The sequence below is a fragment of the Aricia agestis genome, chromosome 18, assembly GCF_905147365.1.
Source record: "Aricia agestis chromosome 18, ilAriAges1.1, whole genome shotgun sequence".
NCBI lineage: Eukaryota > Metazoa > Arthropoda > Insecta > Lepidoptera > Lycaenidae > Aricia > Aricia agestis.
Genome location: NC_056423.1, coordinates 13101532 through 13126764, shown reverse-complemented (window position 1 = coordinate 13126764; position 25233 = coordinate 13101532). Strand labels below are relative to the sequence as shown.

Below are 25233 nucleotides of genomic sequence, written 5' to 3'. Positions count from 1 at the left end.
TCCTGAATGTGTTCTGCATTAAAACTATGAATCGGTTGCTGGATATTACTAAGTACCTCCCAATTATCATTATATAAATGGAAGGAACAAATCCTACAGTTTTGTGGTACATAAAAATAATCAGTGAATAATTTTATTCTCAGCCACTTATATTTTATATTTTATTCTCACACACACACACAGGAGCAGCCAGTCTTTGGGTTGAATGACAATCAGAATAAAAACAAAACTGTTGAGAACCTGAAGCTCTAGTGTACATTGGCAAGATTATACTGGGTTGGTTATTGTTGGGATGTCTTACTTCAGTGGAACAAGTAGCAGCTCGGTCAATTTTTTGCCAGCATGGATGACAGATTTTATGAGATCCATGTAACTGTAAAGAAAAAATCAATATCAAAAGTCTTGAAAAGCTAGTTTGTTTGTATTTCACTATTATAATTCACAATACTGCAAATTTATTTAGCCTCAGATTTAAAAGTTGTGGGACAAATCATAAAATAAATGGAGTCCGACCATACACAAAACTGACCACTAGACCGATTTTGATAAAATCTGAAACTGTTTTAGAGCTGTTTAAATGGATTTTGATGGAAACGTGCACAAAACTGAAACTCCGAACTTGAATAAAGAACTCAAGACCAACATTTGAATTACAATACCTATAGTAAAATTACTTAAGTACATTTTCTTTTTCTTACCTTAATTTGGAGAGGTATTTCGTTGGTTCCCTTTAAAATATTTGCCCTGCGCAAATCCATACACAAACTTGGCTTTGTCAAGACGGAATTTTTTTCTGAATAGAAGTTCCGGCATGTCTTCTATTCTCTCTAATTGCCGTCTTAGCAAAAGCCTCCTCCTGCGCCTGTCCGATATGGTGTGGTGGTGCGCGGTCCACAGCAAGCGTAATGCATGCATATTAATTAGTACTTGAGTATGTTTTTAACAAGAAGTAAGAACCATTGATCGGCAGCCACACACAATTTACAGCTGAATGCACGCCAATTTGTTCTTCAACGCGATAACACCGCCTTTTTAACAATCGTTTGTGACGAAAAAGAAAAGATACGAAAACGCTAGCGATTAGTGGCATTTGTGTATGTTGTCTAGGACTTTCTATACAAAAAGCTAAGGGGCACTTCTTTATCGCAATAAAGAAGATGAACAGTGATATCGCTTTCGTCCAACTTGTAATTTGGCTACCAATGGTGTACACGATTACGACAAGAGACTCATGATAACGAACGCTTATGTTGGCTAAGGCCTGCTCAGGCCGAGAACTAGTCTCATCTTCAGCTGCGCGTATGGCATCTTTTAACTGAGAAAAATTTTGGGCCGCAATAATTGTTCTTAACCGTTGGCTTTGCAAATTGCAACCCGTCAGAAAAACGTTTTATTGCATTTTTCTCGTTCACGGGCCGCAGTATTTTGTACGCATCAGGGTCATTGTTAGCTTGAGAATAGTAAGGTCAACAAAAAGTCGCTCAATTTCGTTACCAAACTCTTTGATCGATTTGTTCCCTTGCCTGGCACTTTGTAATCGGGCTTACAGAGATGTGTCCGACTTAATTGTTAATAAACTAGAACGCATATCTTTTAGCGAAGAATTTAAATCGGCATATTATTCCGTATTTAGTCTCATTTTGGCACTATCTGAAATGCGCGTTTTTAAAATGAAATGAAAGAGTAACTGCTTACCATCATTAGAAATCATAGAACTATATAACTCTATAGCATCAATAAGCTCTCGAGTGACGGACTCGTCACCGTTCATCTTCGGCAACAGGCTTACCGCCGTTTACAAGCAAAAATTTTGCGTCATTTTTTCGGGAGTCTTATAACTTCATATTTCACTGACGCGGCCATAGATAATACAGATATATCGCACATCCTCTAAAAAAGTGTCATATCACAAAAAAACAAGTTTTGAGAAAAACGCGATTTAAATATATTTTTTAACTATTTGTGTTATTACTAATTTATTATTATTGATTTGCAACTTTCAAAAACAGAAACAAGTGAAGAATTTATTAAGCTTGTTTACAGAAAGAAAGAAAAAACACTCTATAAGAAAATATGTAAATTTATTAAAGAAAAAAGAAAATGTGTCCCATAATGTGACTCTTTTTCACATTACTTAGCAACAGATATTAAAATAAAATACTACTTCTTAAACAATAAAGCGAGGAAAATAATTTCAAAAACTCTAAATAACCAACAAAATCTAAGCATTATTTTAAAGGAACTCTCCAAATCACAAATAATATTAAGCTACGTTAAAATATTACATTATCTTTGACCCACCATTTACATCGTAAAAACTTAATTAGTACCTTCTTGATTCTTCAAAGTATAACTTAATTAGTATACTTATTAGTATAACTTAATTAGTATCTTTAAATTACAAAAATAAAAATAAAAAAACATGACAATAGCCTCTGTGCAACACATAACTAATAACTTAATTAGTTTCCTTAAAGTTGGGAATAAAAAGAAGAATAGTAATTGGGAATGTGATTATTCTCCAATAAACTTAAGAGATCTTTTTTTTTATTCTCTTTTATTTTAGGGCGACATCTATACGCCCTTTTAATGTTAATATTTTCGGAGTTGATTTGTTTTCGGCTGATTTCAGATTCCTTAAAATGATCATCTTTATAGGAATGTTTATAAAAAACTTTGTTAGGTTCGCCTTGGGTCACTTTAAAAACTTTCAAATCAGCAGTCTTCAAATTCTTCGCATTGAAGCCGATGTCTTCTGATAAACTCTTCATTGAAAAAAAATTTTTAAAGCTCATTTCGTTCACGTGGTATGGTTTACCTTTTTTTTTGCGGTTCTGATAATTTGTGCATATTGGCTGGGGACATAAATGGGGCCAGACTTAAGGTTTTTCTTAATAGCCTTTTCTATAGTGGAATGTACAGAATCACCTTCATTTTGTGTGTGGCCGGTGATGAGGTACTTATGAGTTATTGATTTTATCTTAGGATACTTTAACAAAGCGAAAATGTACATTGAAAAAATAAATTTATTCTTCTGCTGGCCACAGCAATTGTCGGAAAAAAATACTATTTCAATCCCTGGCCCATCATAATCTACCATTTTCTTATCTATAAAATCAAGTATGCAAGATCCGATTTCGTCTGCGCCTCTGTTAGCTTCTCCTTCATGCCATAAATAGCATTCCGTATGATCAGATCCAAGTTCACTTATTGTAAAATTTAGATTATTTAATTTCGACTTATAATAGAATACGGAAACATCTCCTTTTGGCGTTTGCAGCACAGCCTGTAAATCATACACTGCAACAATATAGTCAGCACTCACATTAAGTTTTTCTTTCTCTTTTTCGAGTCTAGACAGTTCTTTTTCTTCTAAGTGCGTTGTATACTTAATATTCAATTTCTCTTTTCCAGAGCTATCGGCATTTTCATAACTAACACATAACTCGCAACGATCTTTTTTAGGTATGAAGAAGCTTATGTTAAATTCTTGGTTAAAGATTTTTGCGTACATTTCGTGGTGTGCTGCTGGAAGACCTTGCTTTAAACATTCTGTTTTGTAATCTTCATATAAATCTGCAATACATTTACCACCATCGATGAACTCTCGGCTAGAATTTTTTCTAATATAGTGGCTTTCTATTCGTGGTATCGACTGTATGTGATCTCTGACAGATTTTTTAATGGATTCATCAATTTTTTTATGATTGCCATGTTTTCCTCTTTTATCTACCTCAACAAAACCTAGCTCTCTCTTATTAAAAACTGTTCTTACAACTCGGTCGTTAATATCTAAGGTAGCCATAAAGAACTTTTTGCACACTCGTATTTCTTCATTATTCACGATAAAATAATAGGCATTATTGTGTTTGCGAGGCTTCTGTTTCCCCGTAAAACGAACTGCAGGCATAATTTCTTTGGTACAGTTATTTATAAAGTTTCGTTGCAAGTTAATGTCCCCTAATTCCCAATATTTACTAAAAATTCTCATCCTGTCTTGACTTTGAATTTTTACCGAACATTGCATTTTACATTTATTAATTTCACATGGTGGTTTCATGGCCCGTGCAGGAACAGTTTTCTTTTTTTTAGATCTCGAAACATAAGACTGACCGGTATTACGTAATTTCTTTGCTTTGACACTTAGCCACTCATCAACTCTTGCTAGACGTTTTCTGCCTTTCTTAACATTACTGTTGTCCTCCATTTCAGTCAAATTTTGTGCCGCTTCTTCATCTATATTTTCTTGTGCAGATTGTGACGGTAGTCTAATGTTTTGAGTAATTTCTTCATTACTCTCCTGTACAGATTGTGACGGTGGTTGGATATCTTGGACACCTTCTTCATCTTTGTTCTCCTGTACAGATTGTTGGATGGGTAAGTCAATGTTTTGGTCACTTTCACTAACTTCATTCTTCTCTTCATATTGAGGGCTCGATTGTCTTAAGTTTTGGTCGCCTAACACTTCTGGGTCATTTATACTGGTTGGTGGGATTACATGCTGTACCGTAGAAGATCTGGAAGAGCTCCTGGAAGAACCGCTGGAAGTGCTACTGGAAGAACTACTCGAATAGTTAGGGTCCTTCACCGAATCGTCATCATCTTCAGAAAAATATTCCGAGTTTAGAGTCTGTTCAAGGTCATCGTTAATTGTTCCGGTATCGTCTGATACATCAATGCCTGGTTTTATACTACTGGTGGTGGGTACTAAATCATCTGCAAAAAAATTATATACTTAAAAAAGAGAATATACAATATTATGATAATTTAGCAAATTATATTAGTATTAGTTAGAAGTAGTAATATTAATATTATTTATATAAGTATTATAATATGAGAACTAAGAAACAGACGTCAATGTAGATGAGTTAGCAAATAAAGCAATATACAGAACAACCAAAAGATGCGTGTAGGTATAGCAAGTAGAAAAGTATTTTTTAAAACTTACCTGTGCGGTTCATGTTATTATTTTCTTTATTGTTATCATTTCCACACATTTGCAGTAACCGCTTGCCTCGACCTTCTTTAAATTGGCTAGCCATTTTATACCTAAAAAAAGAAAACTAAAAGTTAACGTCATTTTGGGCAACTTTGAATTGCGGTTTAACTTTGAACAATACATTATTGTATTGTTCAAAGTTTAACCGCAATTCAAAGTTACCTAAAATAAGCGTACTTAAATAGTGGTATTAAACTGCCAAATATTTTAGGTAACTAGCAAGCGGAACTAGCGCAACCAATTGATATGTTTTCATATATCTGTACTAAATCCAACGATATATATGGAATCAAGTTTAGCAGTCATTTTTTATTTTATAAGTACTATTAATGTTACACCAATTGGCGGCGCTAATTATATTAAACATTTATCAGTAAAACATTGAAAGGTGAACCTAACCTAACCTAGTATATTATTTGCGTTTTATATATTGCAAGTGAACAAAAATCTAGGATTGAATAGTAAAAAAGTGACACAATATATGATACAATCTTTTTTTAGAAGAATAAATTACAAATCAACAGCAAAGTTGACAACGATAACGTCATAACCTATGATGTGACATTTTTTTAGACTAAGCTGAACACAAATTATGTCATAACCTTTAATGTGGCACTATTTTAGATAGGCATGTAAGTATTTTTTAGTTTAAGTTTCTAAAAAACAGTCGTAAAATGTGTTACGACTGTTTTTTACTCATTAATATATAATAATGACAAAACGACTTACCCACAATACTGTTATAACACAGCTTATGACTACTTTCACCAGCACTAGCACACGTCCACCCGTCACAAGCCGTGATGCGGCACTGTCGTGGAGCGGGGGGCGCGGGATTACGCTCCGTAAAAAACCGACACTACCGCCATCTTTTGATTAATATTTGCACTAATGTTATGGCTGTTTTCTTGAGCGATAGGAGGGAAAAAAATGCATCAAACTGTATTTTTATCTTAATACTAGGTTTTTTTGTGTTATGACAGTTTTTTAGAGGATGTGCGATATATATAGAGATAGATGAGACACTGAAGATTTGAAACTAAAGTTTGATGCTGTCGATACATGATGGCGCTTTTTGTATGAAAGACCGCCATCTAGTGGTGAACGTCTTAGTTTGTAAAAGTATCAGCTAGATGGCGTTTTATTTTAATTTACCTCTACTGTTTACTAATTTAGATGTATTTTACATTTAAAAATAATTTGGGGACAATAAAACACAGTTTTCTTTCATCATTGCATAATAATTAAAAACAAAGGAGAAAGCCCACTCTCCATAGTGTCTCAGGCCCAATGTGGACATCAAAAAATCGTCTAAATATTGAGTGTTCTAAAAACTTAATAGTATTATATATCTGAGAAAAAAAGTTAAAATGGCGCCATTTTTGTAGAAATACATATTTTTTTAACTTTTTGGCTATTTTATATATTATGAAAATGCGCATGAAAGAAAGATATAATTCAAGTCCTTTTCCGAGTTTCTCAATAATTTATAATAATAAATTATTGAATATAACAATAGATGTAATTCAAATATATATTATTAAGTTTGACAAAAAAGTTTTGATGCCCGTTTCAGTTGGAAGAATTTTTTTCAAACATTATCTTTTACCATTATAGATTGGCATTTGTACTATGTATTTATTATCTTATAATATACCTGCATAATTTGCTAGCTGAAAGAAAGCTAAATATAATAAGACAAAATAAAATAAAACACATTTGTATGATATTAAGTATCTATATTTTCTTCAATGTCATATTCTATCAACAAATCATCTAAAAATAGTGCTGGAGGGCATATATTTGACTGAAATCTAGCCCAACCTATATACCAAAGAACAGTCATAACATGTGAACAGCAGCCTACCGTACGTTTCCCTACTATGCAATTGCAATAATATAATTCAATTGCATCTCTGCCAACAAAATTGTTATTTATTTTAATATATATAAAATATACCTTTCGATTTACATGTCTGCTTTGTATTTTTGCACGTAATAGCCAGCAGTTTTCATTAATTAATAGGCTTGGTAGTCTTCTGTTTTGTTCTCTATATATCTCAATAGTATACATACCATTGGCTCTGATATGTTCCCCATAGTAAGATCTCGCTTGTTTTATTTGGTAAGTACCACAAGCTATTAATATTAAATCATCCATTGTTAAGCGTGGAAAGTTAGTCAAATTATCAGAGCCAACATTAATATTCACAAATCGAGCCCTCCAGCGATTTAAATTAAGTTCATTTACATGATCCGCTAAGGTGTTATGAATTAACATTTTTTCATTTATTACTGATAATATTTGACTTGCATCAGGTCTGTCTAATATTCTAGGATGGAACCTATTTATTAATGCTGCACCAATTGCAAAGTCTTGCATCATGTGAGATGATGCTCGATTAAAAAACTCTTGCCGGAACAATTTAAATGCCTGTTTAAATACACCATTGATGACCTCAACAACCCAGCGACAAATAGTCACTTTTCTAGAATGATTAGCTTCAAGGGTAGATAGTTGTGATTCACCTTCTTCTCTTGAGGATGGAACTTGAATTGAATACCCACATTCTCTCAGTAGTGGTAAAGAATCTCTAAATCCTCGATCTAATATGAATACATCACCGGGTTGAAAATATCTCCTCAATGGTGTATTTTCAGAAATAAATTCATTTTTAAGTATATCAGCATCTGACATAGTTGCTGGATAGGGCCCTAAGACATCTAAAATATATCCATCCGTGCATGTTATAAGAAATGGTTTCACTAGATTACTTAGCTTATGCATTGAGTATGTCTGTTTTTGGTATTTATAATTTGAACTTTTTTGAATAAATACATAGGTTCCATCCATGATTACTATAGGTTTAATTTGGTTTGTGCTTCCAAATAATCCATTAGGAATTATTAAATTCCTTTCAGCAATGTTTTGTCGGGTCATATGCTCTATACCCAGATTTTGTGGTACAAAATCTTGAGTCAGAAATTCTCTAGCAATTGACATTAATCTCTCTAAAGTACTTCTAGGAATCTTAAACAGCGTAGAGAGTCTTTGGTCTGAATCACCAGTCCTCAGTTTTGTTAAGTATGCAGCAAGTGCAGTGGCACCTCTGTGTGCATTATTTAGTCGAGGAACCTCATCCAATATTTGTCTAAATTGATGTTTGGACATTCCGAGCCAATAATAAACTAAGTGATCATCACTGTCTTCAATATTTTGAAAATCAATATTATGACCAATCTGATTTTTTAACAATGATACCAAATCTTCAATAAATGCTGCAGTAAAACTATGGTTTCCATCTTCAACAATTAAATTATCCCATAAACGGCTTCTCAAATGAAAGTTACAGATGCGACAGTTTTGTGGAACATAAAACGATAAATCGCACAACAGCCTCACCCGAATTGACAGAGGAATGTGTATTCTTTCCGTTTCTAGGCAGTCAGGGAAAATACAGCATCTTTGTGTATTGGAAGCTCGCGTGTAATTTGGTAGAATTATTTCTGAATTACTTGTAGTAGCAGATGTTGATGCTGCCGAGGCCCTGTCTGCTCTCTGCCAGCATGGATGACAGATGCGGCTTGATGACAAAATCTTAAAAGCAGAAAATAATAACAATTAATTATTGTAAAACCAGTAAACAAACAATATATAATGTTATACTTTTATAGTATTTTATATATTAAACCAAATTAAATATTACCTCTCGTGGAGAAATCCATTCTATTATTACATTTCTAATGAGGCTTTCTCTATCCGAATTAGTTTGTAATTCGTGATTTCTGATTCTTCTTATCGATCGATCACAATTTATACAGCGATTCAGACGCACAGAGTCATCTAGCCCTTGTTGTAGTGCAAGACTTTCAGTTATTGCTACCCAGCAATTGTGGCAAACAACATTATCTCCTGACACCTAAAAACAATTTTAATAATAAATATTCAACAATTAAACCATGATGTAAGAAATAATAGAATCATTTTATTATATTCTTACCTGCTGCGGTGCAACCCACTGCTGTATTACGCTTATTTCTTCGGGCTCTAAAATACGGTTCTCGGTAACATTATTACCACAATTTACACAATGTTCTTCAGACATTTTGGTGTGCAAAATCAAATAGCGTAATCCTTTAATCCAGAGCCAAGTTATCGTAGAAGGAGAGAACAAAACCAGTAAAATAATGCCAAAGTCGTACGTGAAAAGCCGGAACAAGTTCAGGAAAGAAAGCCAGGTCGCGGTGAAAGAAATCGAAAACAAAACAAAACGCATCCACATTGAGCAGTAAGCAACAAGCGAACATTCAAAAGTTTCATTCGTTTGAAAAATGTCATTCACATTTCAGTCATCAGTGTTGCCGCTTGTCACAAAAAAATGAAATCGATAAATCGGTTACGTAAAAAAACAATCGATATGACTTTTTTATCTTTATTGTATAAAGTAACAAACGGACATATTGGTTTTAAGATAAATATTTGCTTTTGGTTAATTCCACATAGAATTACCAACAGCGGCCCATTATTTGTATTTAACCTGAGTTCATTTTATTCGTTTATAAATCGATAACCGGATCGATTGATCATAGTAAAAATATTTTATCTTCGGGCAACATTTCACCTCAACTATGTTTTATTTATGTGCTTAGATGCTTAGATACTAATAAAATTCCCTTTTTTATTGAAATATTACTGATTATAGTGGCGCTTATTTAAATGTTATCAAAAATCATGTCTCTTTATGGTACATTTCTGGACAAAGTAAATCATCTTAAGATAGCTGTCCACTATGGGCCTGAAATGGGCATTCTCCTTTCCTCATTTGGAAACAAAAAGTAGACAGCATACATAGTTGAGATAGACGATAAAGACATGCTCTTTTTTATTTTGTATCATGATACAAAATAAATTACTTTTTAGACCAAAACACCTTTTTATGTACACATACACAAGCGGAAAAATTAATGACAATGATATTTAAATTTAAAATCAGCTAGTATTAATTCGCAATCGATTTTTCCCACACCTTGTACCATCGGGAAATTGATTCCTAGCCAGTTGACGGACCTACGTCATGTAGTCGGAATATGTTGTTGGCTGGATTTGAAATAACGCGACCAATTAATTACGGTCCGCAATTATCTGGCTATGCATCAACTTTCCTGATAGTACTATACTCTGTTTCAATTAATTTTGAGCTAAACATAAGCTTGATATAACAAAAAAGATAAAATTGAAACAAATCAATGTGTCGTAATTTTAAATTAGTTGCAGAGCGGCCTGTTTAGCTTTGCTTATATTTAGATGAAAATGCTTTGAAACCGAGTTTACCTACCACTTTGCATAAAAGCAAAATATGGATTTGAAAAAAACTAAATTAGTATACAAAAACATGCAAAACCAAAAAGAAAGGAGCATACATGCAATAACAGTGCAAATTTAAAAATAGTTCTTATTTTAATAAGTATGTGATAAATTTTATAATACTTAATTGAGTGTATAATATTATTTGTGTTGACTCATTGTGAAAGTAGCAGCAAAAACCACTTGCCCAGTGGTGACAGTGCTAATGTCCCTACGTAAATTGCCTAGATACAATAAATAAGTTAAAATGTAATGGTTAATTGGTTACAGCTCTGCTAAATTCACAGCTACCTTCATACAAGGCAAGTATTATACACACCATTAAGTATTATAAATCGTTTATGAAATACGTCAATATACCTACATTATACATGCAAAAGCAAAAGTTTTGCAAGTGGAAAAATTATTGTAATTTAATAATTTTTCAATGTCGTTTCTTGTGGCTTTTGTAATAATTAAAAGCTTGTAGTTTTATTTTATCATTATTATCAAAAGAAATAATTTTTCCACTTAAAATTCTATTTATACCCTTGCACCAACTATTGACAATTAAATTAATGGAAAAATTAATAATATAATCGATTAAATCAGATTTGTGTTTGGTACAACTAATAAGGGAAAAATCACACCTACAGTTAATACAAAATATAATTTTTTGCTTTAATTGTTCTATTTCCGGAGTCTCTCTTAAACATGTAACAATCATAAAGTAAATTTCATTTAGTAATCGAACAAAACTATCATTTGCATGAAATAAAGATTTTTTCGTATAATCAATCGCATAATTAAAAGAATCAGGATCAATTTCCTCTTTCACAAGATCATTATGACATTGTACACATTTTTTAAATACATTCGTTTTACATTTTTTTATTACATACCCGGCAACATATTTTTTTGATTGATCATGCACTATAGAGTTACTAGCTACAATTTCATTCATCGCTATAATCAAAGAATCAATTTGACATGCAAAATCAGGAGTTTTTTCATCACATTTCTGTGATAGTAAAAATTTCATTGATTTTAATGGTTTATAATCATCATTTTCACAATTGGCATTAATCGAATGAGGTGAATTCATATTGTTAAGTAATAAAGTTTTGTACGCATTAACAAACTGCAAACATGTTGGATTGGTGTTTTGGTATCCATTGCTTCTAATGCAACAAAAGAAGTTTTCAAGAGGGTCTTGATTGAAATTTCTTGTCAAGATATTTTTAACTTTATATTTTTCGTTAATATGAGTCCACATTTCGGGGAAAGTATTTATATTATGTATCCAGTTTTGGACTGATGGCACATTTTCATATTTTTTTGTGATTGTACCATCTATATTTTTTATATTTTTTTCAAATTTTATTGATTTTAATATTGGTAAAATTTCGTTCCAAAACTTAAAATGTGGAGAATTTTTTTTTAGACACCCCTTAAGAACTTTAGTTGTATCATGATACAAATGGCCATTGAAAGAATCAAACAATTTATCGAAGGTTATTAGGAGATCTGCAGTGTCTTCACACTTTTTGGGTAAAATGTTGTGTTCTGAAAGAAGAAAAAATGTATGTAAGTTTATGAAAATATAATATAACATATGTGCATTGCACAAAGATAACAGAAGCAGAGGTCCCTATATAAATTGAATTCAAAATGCATATAATGGCAGAGATATAAGTGGCTTAGATTATTATAATTGAAGTAATAAAATGCTACGACATAATGTGCACTGACTAATTTGTACTATTGTAGGTATATTATTACGGTTGTATTAATAAATAATTTGAATTTTTGAATTTAATTTGAATTTAAGATATTTGCAAAGCATTGCAAATAAGTATCGTAACAATGTAAACTTTTTTCTATGTAACAGTAGAAATCAGTGTCATGTTAAAAGACATAATAATGATATTATTGTTCTGACAACAATCATAAGTATATCTAGTATTATTTTAAGCAATACTTTGTAACACTTACTTGACAAAAATCTCATTACTGCAGAAACTCGTTGGCTGAAAACTTGGGCTGCATATTTCACTTTCATTTTTGGCACCTTATTTGGATCTACGTGGTATTCAGTTAATTTATTTAATATTCTTATTTCGTCTTCTCCTTTGTCTGCTTCTAATAACATTTTTAAATGTTCCCATTTTGCTTGTTTTTCACAATTATTTTGGGTAAATATTATGTTTTTATTCATAAAATTATTTCTAATGCCCTTTAAAAGGTGAGGCGTGTCAAATAATGGAAATATTTTCAATCCATTTATTTCAAATGCATTGCTATTAAACACTTCATTTTTTCTTAAATATTTTTCTTTTGTTTCTTTTATTAACATTTTAATTGTGCCAACATTTGAGGCAGCCTGGTCACATATAGTTGCAACTACAATTGCACCAGCCCCGGTTAATTTTTCTATTGTACTCTTAATAATAGATTTTAAATCATATTTTTTTGTTGTGCTCCTACAAAAAGTGAACAGAATTGGTAGTTTTATTTTTGATTTAATTCCCTTAATCATTAACACCAGGGCATGGTCAGCAATGTTTTGATTTGTTTTTTTTCCAAAATCTTCAAATCCTGTTATTTTGTCATTATTGAAATATAGTCCTGGTGCCAAGGCTACCTCATCAAACAAAAGTGTGAATAGTCTTTTTTCTATGGGTAGATTTTTCATCCCTCTTTTGATTACTTGCATAATGTTTTCATTTATTCCTGGATTTAAGCTAAAAGCACTTATCAATCGTTGCAGTGTTCGCTTAGATGGCAAGATTACATATTTTCTCAGATAATTATAGCCCTTCTGGCTCTGCTTCCAAATTGATGCGGCCATAATTTTTTCGTCTAAAGTAAATTTTCTACCTTTAGGTTTTTTATTAAATTTCATTTGCATCTTCACAAATGTTTGTAACATATCTGGCATATGCTCTACAATTTTTAACACGATAACCGCCAAGCAAAAAAGGACATCATTCCGTTCAGGCCATGTCGGTCAATGCTGTCCGACAACTTGACTTTCCGTTCGGGCCACGTCGGTCAATGCTGACCGCGTTTTTGAAGTGTATTCAATCAACTCATACAGGCCGTAGGACAGGGCTATCAACAATATAGTCATATGTATTGACCCGCGTGGCTCCGTAGATACGGAATATCATGTTGGTTTTCGAAAAATATAAAGGACTTAGAAAAAAAAACACAAAAAAGTAGCAAAATTATTTTTCCGCGAAAAAAAAATATAGTTTGCTTAGCAGGCAGTGTTCTGACTTAAAACAAATATTATTATAATTTATAAAATATAGTGTTTTGACATATGTTATTTTATTCTTGAGGATGAATGAAATTTAAAAATATTTTTTTTATATAATTGTGACATTAGGATAGAGAATAATATGAAAATATTCTTTTAAAAATATCGAAATAAAAACTTCTGTGCGTGCGATCTGCATGAGTTAGCCGATATATAAGTCTGAAAGTATGTGTATTTATATATAAATGAGTTGATGTGTGTACCTATATGAATTTTTGTGAGTAAAAATTTAAATGAAAAGCTCTTTATATTATGGGGAGCGTATACTTTATTGAAGTAAATTTTGCATATAAAATAAACATCGAAACAAAAACAAAGAACGTATTAATTATTAATCAAAGAAATAAAAATGAAACTTTGAAAAAGTACAACAAATTTTGCAAAATTTAGTAGTTAATATTCATAATTTAAAAAAAACATTAAATACCAACTAAAAAACATAAAATTTATTTATGAATATTAGCAAAACACTCAACACACAGAAAAGGTTTCTCTACGCAAGTGTCACAATAAGTGGGAACTTTTTTTGTTTTATTTCTGGCTACTACACGTCCAAATGTGGAAACATTATATTTGTAACACTCTACACACATACGACGCACCTTTAGAGAAGGACCTTCTTTCTTCTGAAGGACATGTTTTTTTTCTTTTCGGCCGCTCTAAAGAAGCTTCAAATGTAGATGAATTAGTTAGGTAGTTCTTCATAATTTCTTTTCTCATCTCCACAATAGATAATTTTTTGTTAGTGACAGATTTATATAAGACCAAAGCATTCACCATGGCAACATTCAAAATTAGATCAAACGCAAGTTTTCGGTACCATTTCAAAGATTTTCTTAGTGGTGTTTGATACGCCGCCATCTGATCCGAAAGATCCACTGCTCCTTTTGCTTTGTTATAATCGAGGACTATAGCCGGTTTCATAGTTGTTTTATTATGTTTATTGATGGGCAGAAAACGCGTTGAATGTTTCGTGGATAGGACTAAAACATCTCTCTTATCTTTCCATCTTAAAACGGTTATACCGTCATCACTTTCTTTGGCATTAAACTGGCCTTTTTTGAGCTTGGTGGAAACAATAACTTTAGGGAAATGTTTGCGATTTTTGCGTAAAGTTCCGATCAAATGTGTTTCGTTTTTCATGAGCTCTCTAGCTAAACTTACACTTGTATACCAATTATCTGTGTACAAGCAATGCCCTTTATTCAGAAGATCTTGGCAAAGGTTCATTACAACACTTTGAGGTGTAATATTTGTTTGCCAGCGTATATATTAACTCGGTATGTATATCCTGGTAAACAGCACAGTTTAAAGAGCTTTATTCCGTACTTATGCCTCTTTTGTTTATTATACTGGCGGAATATTAAACGTCCTCGAAATGGGACCATACTCTCATCTATACAAATGTCTTGTCCAGGAATGTAATTACTCTTAAAGTTGTGATTAAGCTTATCTAACAAAGACTTAACGCGGTGAAGTCGATCTGCTTTATTGGCATTATCATCTTGTGAAAAATGGATCATTTGCAAAAGCAGTTCAAATCTATTCCTTGCCATTACTGTACGTGGAAAGTTTTGACCCATAATTTCATCTTTGGACCAATAGTCGCTTATTTTAGGAAGCTTAACTAAACCCATGTATATAATCAAGCTAAAAAAGCATTTCATTTCGGCAAGATTAGTTGGAGACCATTTGCGGATCCTCGCACTTTTTGATGCTTCTGCTGTTCGAGTTATTTTAGCTATAGCAAAAGCATTAGTGCATTCAACAATTTGTTCCAAAATACCATCCGTGACCAAAAGAGCAAAGAAATCAGCAGGAGATTGGTTAGTCATAGACAAGCGGACAGAAATAGGCATGCCAGAACATTCAGTGAAGGGAATCAAATTACGCTGATTACCTTTAGGGTCTGTCCACTTCGATGATGAAGCACTCTCCAAATTCTGGATGGCGTGCTCAATATCAGTACTCTCGCTATCACTAGAAGATAGAATCTGCAGGCGCCTGTATCCAGATCGGGGAGGTTGAATATTTTCTTCTTCGTCAGAACTAAAGTTAAAAGTTTTTTCGAGAAGATCAAATTCTATGCTTTCGATCTGAGTCATCATTTCTTGATTAATATCGAAATCTTCGAAATCATCCATGATGAAATAGGTATAATAAATTAATAGATAGACGTTTTAAAAGAATAAACAATACTCAAAACTTAATAAAATTAGCGTATTAACGTAAACAGTCAGTCATGCGCAAGCGCTTGCATTCGACTAATCAAGTGCGGCCGCGCGGCGGGGGTGACCGACACCCCGACCCGCGCGGCCCCTTGCAACGGAAAACTCGCTTTTACGTCGCTAGGGGCCATGTCGGGCAATGCTGACCGTCATCGTATAACTGCTTAAATAATATTCAAAATCAATTTTTAATAATTTTCACATACTTTAAGACATAAAATAAACGTATTAATAAAATAACAAAATTGGCAAAATTTTATCAGAACTGTAATTTTTGGTTGGCCTGAGAGGAAATTTTGATGGCGGGCAACATTGTCCGACATATTTTTTTTGCTTCTTTTAATTGTTTTGTCAAATTTTTGGACTTTTGGGTTAATTTAAAAACCTTCTTATTTAATTGCTGAATTATTTTTTTGTTGGTTCCGCCTGAAATAAAAATAAAGGTTTAGTTAAACAATTTAGTAAATTAATAAAACAATAAATTAATAAAAACATCATGACCTAGTCTATACTTTTTAGGGTTCTGTACCCAAAGGGTAAAAACGGGACCCTATTACTAAGACTTCGATGTCTGTCTGTCTGTCTGTCGGACTTATATTTTATTATAGTTAGCAAAAAAAAATATTTGTTTGTTCAAAAATATTGAAATAGTTGATACAGGAAGTGAAATCAAAATTATCATCACAAGATAGTTATCAATTTTAAGTTGATTCAACAGTGTCATTCTCAATTGACAAAAATATTCAAAGTGTCTGAGTGTTATTTATATTTTCTTTTAATTTTTAGGGTTCTGTACCCAAAGGGTAAAAACGGAACACCGCGATACTAATGGCCGATTTACACAGGTGACTAACGGGTCGATTTTAGTCACCCGGCAAGTCACCAGTCGAATCGCCACCCCATTTACACGGGTGACTAACGGGTCGATTTTAGTCACCCGGCAAGTCACCAGTCGACAGTAGTATTCGCAGCACTGAGCGTTTGCACAATGCACGGTTGACGGCCATTGGCCGCACGACTTTGGGGCTTGTGGTTGTGACTTTAGCCGCATGCGGCGTAGTCGAATTGCCATTTAGACAGTCGACTTTCGCCGTGCGGCGTAAATCGTGCGGCGCTTTAGTCACCCGTGTAAATCGGCTATAAGACTTTGCTGTCCGTCCCCAGGCAGTATCTCAAGAATGGTGATAGCTAGACAGTTGAAATTCTCATAAATTATGTAGTTATGTTGGCACTTTAAGCACAAATATTCTAAAAATAAAATAAATATTTAAGGGCTCCTTTACAACAAACATGATTTTTTGGTCATTTCTTGTCTCTTGTAGCCACATGAATATATACAAAAAATTGTGTATCAAGGAATATGGAAACTGTCATACATATCTTCTTAGAATGCATAAAGTATAGGAGTATATTGTACTTAAGAAATCAGCAAATACTATATATAACCAACCTTGCACACAGTTTTTTTGCTTTGAGAACCTTGTACTTGGTAAGAAACCACTCTCCAAGCATTTAGATGTAGCTGGTTCTGGGTTATGTGGAGCTTGTTTTGGGTTATGTGTAGCAGGTCCCAGTTCTGCACTGGTTTGCAATACACTTATTTGGTTGTTTGCTTGGGTATTGTCTGAAAAAGAAAAGTTTTCCAAATCTATATTAAGGTTGTGTGCATATGTAACATACTTTTATGTTTTTTCACACTCGTGAGAAGTTTGTAAAAATAAAAATTCTAATACTTAAGGTTTTAAATTATTTCAAAATCTTAGGGTGTAATTTAAATAATATGATGATGATAATAATAAAATTTAACTATTGGAAACTAAACTGAATTTCTCAATTACAATTGTTTTGATGTTTTGAAGTTACATAAAACTAAAATTAATTGATTGTTAAAATAATTTAAGAAATGGAATCTAAATTGTAATTACGCTTTTTATGATGTCTGGTTATTATGACTTAATAGCTTTGTGCATTTTTCTGTTCGTCAAGGACATGCGTTATAACGCAGTCAACAGCAAACGTGAGGCATGCCCGCGACGCATGCCCTCTGACCGTATCCAAAACTTTCGCTTTGTTATTAAAAATGGCAGTTGGCGTTGCGTTTGTTGACGCATTCAATTATTGAATGCGCCAAAACGAAAGTTGAATGAAAGAAGATTACGACATATGTGGAAATAGCTAATAGTCAATTCCCTTCGATGTCATTATTAACTGGTTCCACTGTATTTGCATAGCATGGAGTGTGAGATTTACTATGTAACTGTCATTAGGATTCTTAAGCTATAGTGAGGTTAACACACAAAATAGGTACTCACGTTCTAAGAATAATGTTGGAACTGCATTCCTAGTTAACTGGTTACTTGGCAATATATAATATTTTTCAAAATGCTTATTACATAGCTTGTATGTATTATAAATGTACATGTTACTTTTTTCTTGGCTTTCGTCATAGAGCACAGCCTTCCAAGCAGCAAATCTTTCCACATTGTGAGGCTTGGGAAAGTGATGCAATGGCCCTGAAAATGTCAATGCTTCTATTTCAAATACATATCTAATTTTTTTTATAAATAATGTTAGCTTGTTCAGCTACACAATATACTGTGTAAACTCCATGTAATGTCACTACTCAATTTAATGACAAACTAAAGGGTCCTTATAAAAAGTACCTTTTAAGAGTTTTAAGTTACTAGTATTAGTAAAAACTGTGCAGCTGTATACATTTTTTGTTGCTTTACTATCCTAGACCGCAATAAACTTGACTTTCGCCATTATGCATACCAAACTTTCTGAGAAATTCGTTCTTTTGTTTACAAATTTGGATTGCTCGCATGTGTAGACTTATTTGAACATATATTAAAAAGGGGGATTTTTCCAATTTTATTCATACAGGGTTATTTATTATATGTAATAGCAAGAGCATGTCTGTGAAATTTAAAAAATGTAACAAATTTTAAATGAAGCATGAAGAATTATCATCAGTAGAACCATTTGTAATATAGCAAGTAATTTAGAATGTACTTCAATAAGTACTTGACTTAGCACCAACTTTACTGTAATAAATAGTTTACATGAAGCCAACTTTGGTGGCCAATGCTATGGATGGCCAGCGCTGACTGGATATTTGCCACATGTAAACAGTTTCTAAAACTTTTTTACTAAGGCCAATATCAAGCCCGCGCTGGCCGACTGTCGTGTTGACCACCAGCGTTGGCTTCATGTAAACTATAATCTAATATTTACTGTCAAAAATGTATCATGAATGCCAAAAAATTATGATTGAATAGCTCTAAGTTTGTTACTACTTACCCCCTTCATCACATCCAAAGTAGCAGTGCAGGCGCGAATATTCCGGTATCTTCGACATGATAATTTCCAACAGAAACAAGCCAAGTCTTCAGAAAAATCGGGCACGGCCAAGTCCGTAAAGCAAAGCTGGGGTCGATCGGTATGGATTGATCAGTGTCCGTGAGAAATAGCCAAAGGTCGAAAGTATTAACAGAAATTATCAGGTACCAGTAAACGAGCCGAGGTCAATAATAAAAAGAGTAAACCAAGAAAAAACAGCAACAAAACACAACGAACGCAAGAAAGAACTTTTGAAAAGTGAAAAAGTTTTCGATAACGGTTATGTCAAATACATAATGTTGCCAGTGCCAAAAAAAACTTTAATTTACGTTATGATTTTTTTAGTTCAGCGTTTAAAAATACGCGAACTAAGAAATAATGTAAAACTTTTATAATTTTAATTAATGAAATGATTATTAATGTTTAATAACACATGAAATCATAAATTACTTCCACATGTAGCGACATCTAGGTGAATTTAAATGCAACAAGTTTGTTGCAGCCTGCGCTAGTTGGCAGCACCTTCCATACAAATATATTTTTAATAGCAATGTACTAAGTGTCACACCCATGGACGCGGCAAAATAACGCTCCGATCGGGGTCATGCGCACATTTATGGACACTTTTAATTATCGAGTTTTAATAATTATTCATCATCATCACTACACTAATCAGTAATCACTCACTTGACTTTCGATGCTGTATACAAATTACACCGATGAATCCGCTGTGAAGGCAGGGTTTTGAGCTCCTTGTACGAGCCGACGGACCGTCTGCTTCCTTAGCTCCTCACGCATCCAGCTACGGTGGCACCTCCGGTACAAATATATACCAGCAACAAAGAAAGACAAAAAAATTAGGCCTAAGATGACGCTCATTACCACGTTTTTGGACTTCAAAGTCTCGTGGACCTGATCAAGCTGCGCATTGTTGTTACCTGCCGAGGCGGTCTAGGCAATGATGACCTCCTCCTTACTTTGGGATTTACCCATAATTGTCTTCTTGTCAAAAGAAAGTAAAGATACGGCTCACCAGCTGGAACAGCAGCAGGCTCAGTCGCAGTTGCAGGGTCGCCATGAGATGTGCGAGTCTTGGGAGTCCAAGTAAAAGTGTGTTGTCCGTGCGAATGCCATTTATTGAATGCCATCAATTACATTTATTACTTACTATTGCTAATATTACACAATACGATCAGCAATAATATAAAGAAGCTTATACACTACAATAAATATCATCAACATGATCAGACTGTTGAAAGCCTCCCACAACTAACTTAGCTTTATAATTTATTGCAGACTTCTTTACATACACCCACTTCACATCTATCACTTTTTTGTCCTGAGGGTTGTTTACTAAAGTCCATGTATCATTTTTCACTAAACAGTCCATTTCACGGTTCATTGCATTTATCCACTGATCACAATCTTCACTCTCGTTTTTTTTTTCAATGAAAATAAGGGGGCAAACGGTCACCTGATGGAGAGCAACTTCCGTCGCCCATGGACACTCGCAGCATCAGAAGAGCTGCAGGTGCCGGCATTTTAAGAGGGAATAGGGTAATAGGGGAGGGTAGGGAAAGGAAAGGGGTAGGGGATTGGGCTTCCGGCAAACCCAGTCACTCGGCGAAACACAGCGCAAGCGCGAGCCGGCCCATTCGTGCCGAAGCATGGCTCTCCCACGTATAAATTGCTTCCTGATAGGTAACTGGATTATCGATATTACAATAATTTGCTGTTATATAATAATAACCATATTCCTCATCAAAACGCACCGGTTTCTTGACATTTCTCTTAGGTCTCAAATTTATTTCTTCTTCTTCAGTAGATTTATCGTAGACTTCTTCACTATCACTAGTATTTTCTATAATTTTAATATTATATTCTTTCGTTTCATCTTTAATTTCTATATTTGTTATCATTTTTATTATTTTCAAAACCAATACATCTTACATCTTCTTCTATAATATCCACATGTCTTGCTACAATTATTTTCCCATTTAATAACACTCTATATCCAACATCTGTGTAACCAATCAATACTCCTTCCGTTTTTCTATCCCACTTGGACTTACGTTTTTGTTCAGGAATTCTCACAAATACTTTGCTCCCATATAACTTTAAATGTTCTGCTGATGACTTCCTTTTGAAGAATATCTCATACGGTGTCTTCCGCTCAATAGCATTAGTCAAAGTCCGGTTTCTCAAATAGGCTGCTGCCTTAACAACTTCTGGCCAGTAACGTCTATCAACTTTAGCTTCGGCCATCAAGCATCTAGACATATCCATAATGGAGCGATTGAATCTCTCTGCTGTACCATTAAGCTCATGGACGTATGGTGGACAGGGCTCTACTACTTCTTTTCTCTCTAGTAAAATTAAACATTTCTTTGTTTATAAATTCTTTACCGTTGTCACATCTAAAAGTTTTAATCATTTTTCCTGTCAAATTCTGTACTTCATTTACATATCTTTTAAAACTATCTATTACTTGATCTTTTGTCTGTATGCAATATAAGATTAATAAAGAACGTATACAGTAATAGCACAGCAAGGATTCAGCTAGAAAAGAAGGGTAGTACATTTGAAGTAGAGAGAGGTGTTAGTTCAACGTAATTAAAATAGATTTTCGTTATGCTGTAAATAAAATACAATAAATAGAATTATATATTAATTTTTTTGTGTTCAATCGAAAGTTAGGTAGATAAGTAAATTTTTTTGCTTACTATAATATTTAATTTGTAACTTTTCAATACTGCCGTACATTAAAATCCGAAGCTCAGATAGATCTAGTTTTAGCTGGATTAAAATAGATGCAGCCTGTCACAGGTAGTCTGATAGTCTTAAGTCTTTGTAGCGTTAAAAGTAGTTATCACCGCTACTAGTCGTAATATATACAGGTTTTTATATTATTCCTTGACAGTAAGGGTAAATTAAAAACAATATAGATTAAAATCAACGACGTTTATTTTGAATATACAATACAGTTTTTATATTTACATTTTAATCATCTTCCGTCACTGTTTCAACGTCCTCATAATTTTCTACAGAATTAAAGTAAATCACCATTAGCTTTTCTATATTTTCTATTTTCATTCTATTCCTTTTTACATCTAACAACCATTTATATGTTGAAAATGATCGTTCCACATCAGAAGACGTCAAGGGAGCAAATTAAAAAAAAAGATATTAAGTTACTAGCCTCATTTTTCTCAATGCTTTCGCTATATTCTATTATTGTATGTAAATCTGGGTTTCGTTCCATGACAGACTCTATTTTATTTTTAATTATTTGGGAATCGCACTCATTTATAGCAGCTCTAACCTGGTCAAAGGCTAAAAGAGAATCGGCCAAAGATAAATTATGTTTTTGTAATTCTTTCAAAGAACATTGTATTATTGTGTAAGTATCTTTTATATAATTTAAATCATGTCTTAAATTTTCCTTTTCTAAAATATTTTTTGAATTTCTAATGGACACAGCATCAGAACTGCTTAAACAGGATATAACATCTTTAATTTTGTCAAAGTGCTGAGCAAAGTAAGCCGCCGCCTCCAACCAAGTGCCCCATCTTGTAATTATTGGTTGGGGAGGTAACGGCAAATCGGGATATTTTTCTTTTAAAATTTTAACTCTTGCTGGGGCTTTTAAAAATACTTTTTTGACATTAGCAATTAAAATATCCACATCATTATATTCTAACCTAATTTGCTCAGATACACGATGCAGAGAATGCGCCAAACATGTCACATGTTTCATGTTAGGTAAAAAATTTTTTAGATTTCGCCCTGCAGACAGCATGTATGCTACGCTATCAGTACAAAGCATAAGAACATTGTCCATTTTGATTTCAAATGAATCTTCCCAAAAATTTTCTAAGCACTCTAGCACAAATTGCGTAATTGTTTGCCCATTAACAACGGTTAGCATTTTACAGGCTATTAAATAAGGCTTGCTCACATTGCTAGGATGCAATGGTTTTATTAAAAAATTTACTATATATCGACCTAAAAAGTCGGTCGTTTCATCTAGTGATATCCACAGCTTTTCGTTTTTATTACTTTGTTGAATAGTTGTGATTTTTTCCTTAAACAACTTGTCCAAATAAACTTTACGTAACTGTGATTCATCGGGCAGTTTACGATTAGTACAAGCACAACAACAGGTACCGCACATATATTTCCTGAAGAATTCTTGAAAGGAAGAATTTTTCATCTGTGACCAAGGAATATTGCACAAAATCAAAAATTTTATAATGTCAAAATAAAACTCCTCTTGCGGCCTTTTAAGCCTTCCTTGGTGTACTGCGCCTTCGATATGTCTTCTAACGTTGCCTTTGTTTATAGTTTTTAAATGACTCTCACACTTTGTACAATATATTGTACCACTAGCATGGTCGTAAAGTAGTTCAGGATGACCAGCTATCCATTTTTCTACAGTTTCAGCCTTGACGTTTGCCATGTCTACGCTGTTGAAAAGTTGAAGCCTCGTATCTCACCTAAAAGAAAAAAAAATGATGACATTAATTTTACAAGACTGCTAAATACTTAGTGTTTCTATTGTTTTATGTATTGTGATTTGATTGAAAAAGAGGTACCTATTGGTTTGCTTACGACGGTTCAGAATACCTAATAGTACTACGTACTTAACGGCCACTTCGCACCTAAACAAGCTGCTTCACTCCCGCAGATGACTTAGATTTGTTTAAAAAAAATACAATTTTAGTTTGTTACAAGTTACATATATTTACGGTAATACTGTACTATAATGGGTATTTATAGTGCATTGTATGGTTATTTACACAAAAAAGGAAAAAATATAATAAGCTTGTAATGTTTTTTCATTCATTATCGGATCAATGCAATCAAATTTGTAATGTTTTCAAATTCTATTGTGTATTTACTATAGGATACCTATTTTTTTTGCTAGGTCTTAGGTCCACTTTCGAGTAATTAAACTAATTTAACATAGGATTGATTATTTTTTTAATGAAAGAAATCTTAAACAAATCATGCATTTTAAATTAAAAACGACATATTTCTTACTATGGTCGTTTCGTGCTTGAATGTTAACAATAAATCTAAACATTGAAATTTAACTAATATATCGTGTGCGTTCAAGCGCACGATATTTTAGTACAAATATAATACAATACATGGCTGTACAAATCAATGCCATCTATTGAAACTTTGCAAAAACACATTGTACACAATTCTCGTTATCAGCGGTAAGCTACACAGGCAGCCCTATTTCATTTATGCGTGTGCGTTGTATACTATGCGTAGATAAGATTTATGTATGTATTTGTTAAACATGTGTAAACTTGAGAATGTTGTACGCTCAACACAAGAACACAAGCGAGGTATGGTTACGATTAAATTAGTTAAATCTGATATCTCCATATTCTTGTATGGCTGAACATATTGTATAGTAAATGTTTTTTTACTTTAATTTGATTAAGTGATCCAAATTGTAGTACCAAAACACAAGTTTCAATAAAATATTGGGAGAAAATTAATCAAAACTAACAGTAAAATAATTAGTTTCCAAGAAAAAATCCACATAGTTTTCATACTCCACTAAAGATTCTTGAATTTAAGAACTTATGGTATAAAGCATTCTACTAATCATTCTATTCGAGTGCTTATGCTGTTGCATAAGCACTCGAATAGAATGCTTCAAATATTTGCATCCAAAAATAAGAAAAAATTGTGCTTACCAGCAGTGGTGATATAAAATTCCAATCCAAGAGTGATGTAAGTATCCAAGTCCATATATCAAAGCCAAGTCGTCGTTTAAGCAGATTCCATAAGTCCAGTATACAAGCCCGAGTCAAAAAACGATTTCACAACACAGTAACAAAGATGCGCACTCTACGAACCGAAGTAAACGAGTGTCGAGTGTTGCAATATCTCGCTCGCACACGGCGGCGGCGCAGGACACACGGCAAATCAGTGGAGAGCGGAGCGGGAGGGGTAGCGGGCCATAATTCCATTA

At 33.3% G+C, this 25233-nt stretch overlaps 3 protein-coding genes across 3 annotated transcripts; all 3 read right to left on the bottom strand.

Annotated features, from left to right (window-relative positions):
* Positions 1–3108: 3108 nt before the first annotated feature.
* On the bottom strand, positions 3109–5100 carry LOC121736258 (serine/threonine-protein kinase pakD-like). Its single transcript, XM_042127342.1, has 3 exons — positions 4949–5100; positions 4114–4716; positions 3109–3206 (listed from the first exon to the last, which is right to left on the bottom strand). Exons 1-3 carry the CDS (start codon positions 5040–5042, stop codon positions 3109–3111), a joined length of 795 nt encoding a protein of 264 aa, XP_041983276.1. The 5' UTR covers positions 5043–5100.
* A 1628-nt stretch (positions 5101–6728) lies between these two features.
* LOC121736257 lies at positions 6729–9825 on the bottom strand. The gene is made up of 2 exons (XM_042127341.1): positions 8707–9825; positions 6729–8597 (listed from the first exon to the last, which is right to left on the bottom strand). Exon 2 carries the CDS (start codon positions 8169–8171, stop codon positions 6729–6731), a length of 1443 nt encoding a protein of 480 aa, XP_041983275.1. The 5' UTR covers positions 8172–8597; positions 8707–9825.
* Positions 9826–16155: 6330 nt separating this feature from the next.
* On the bottom strand, positions 16156–19431 carry LOC121736256. The gene is made up of 4 exons (XM_042127340.1): positions 19200–19431; positions 18209–18409; positions 17347–17520; positions 16156–16322 (listed from the first exon to the last, which is right to left on the bottom strand). Exons 1-4 carry the CDS (start codon positions 19255–19257, stop codon positions 16156–16158), a joined length of 600 nt encoding a protein of 199 aa, XP_041983274.1. The 5' UTR covers positions 19258–19431.
* Positions 19432–25233: the final 5802 nt, after the last annotated feature.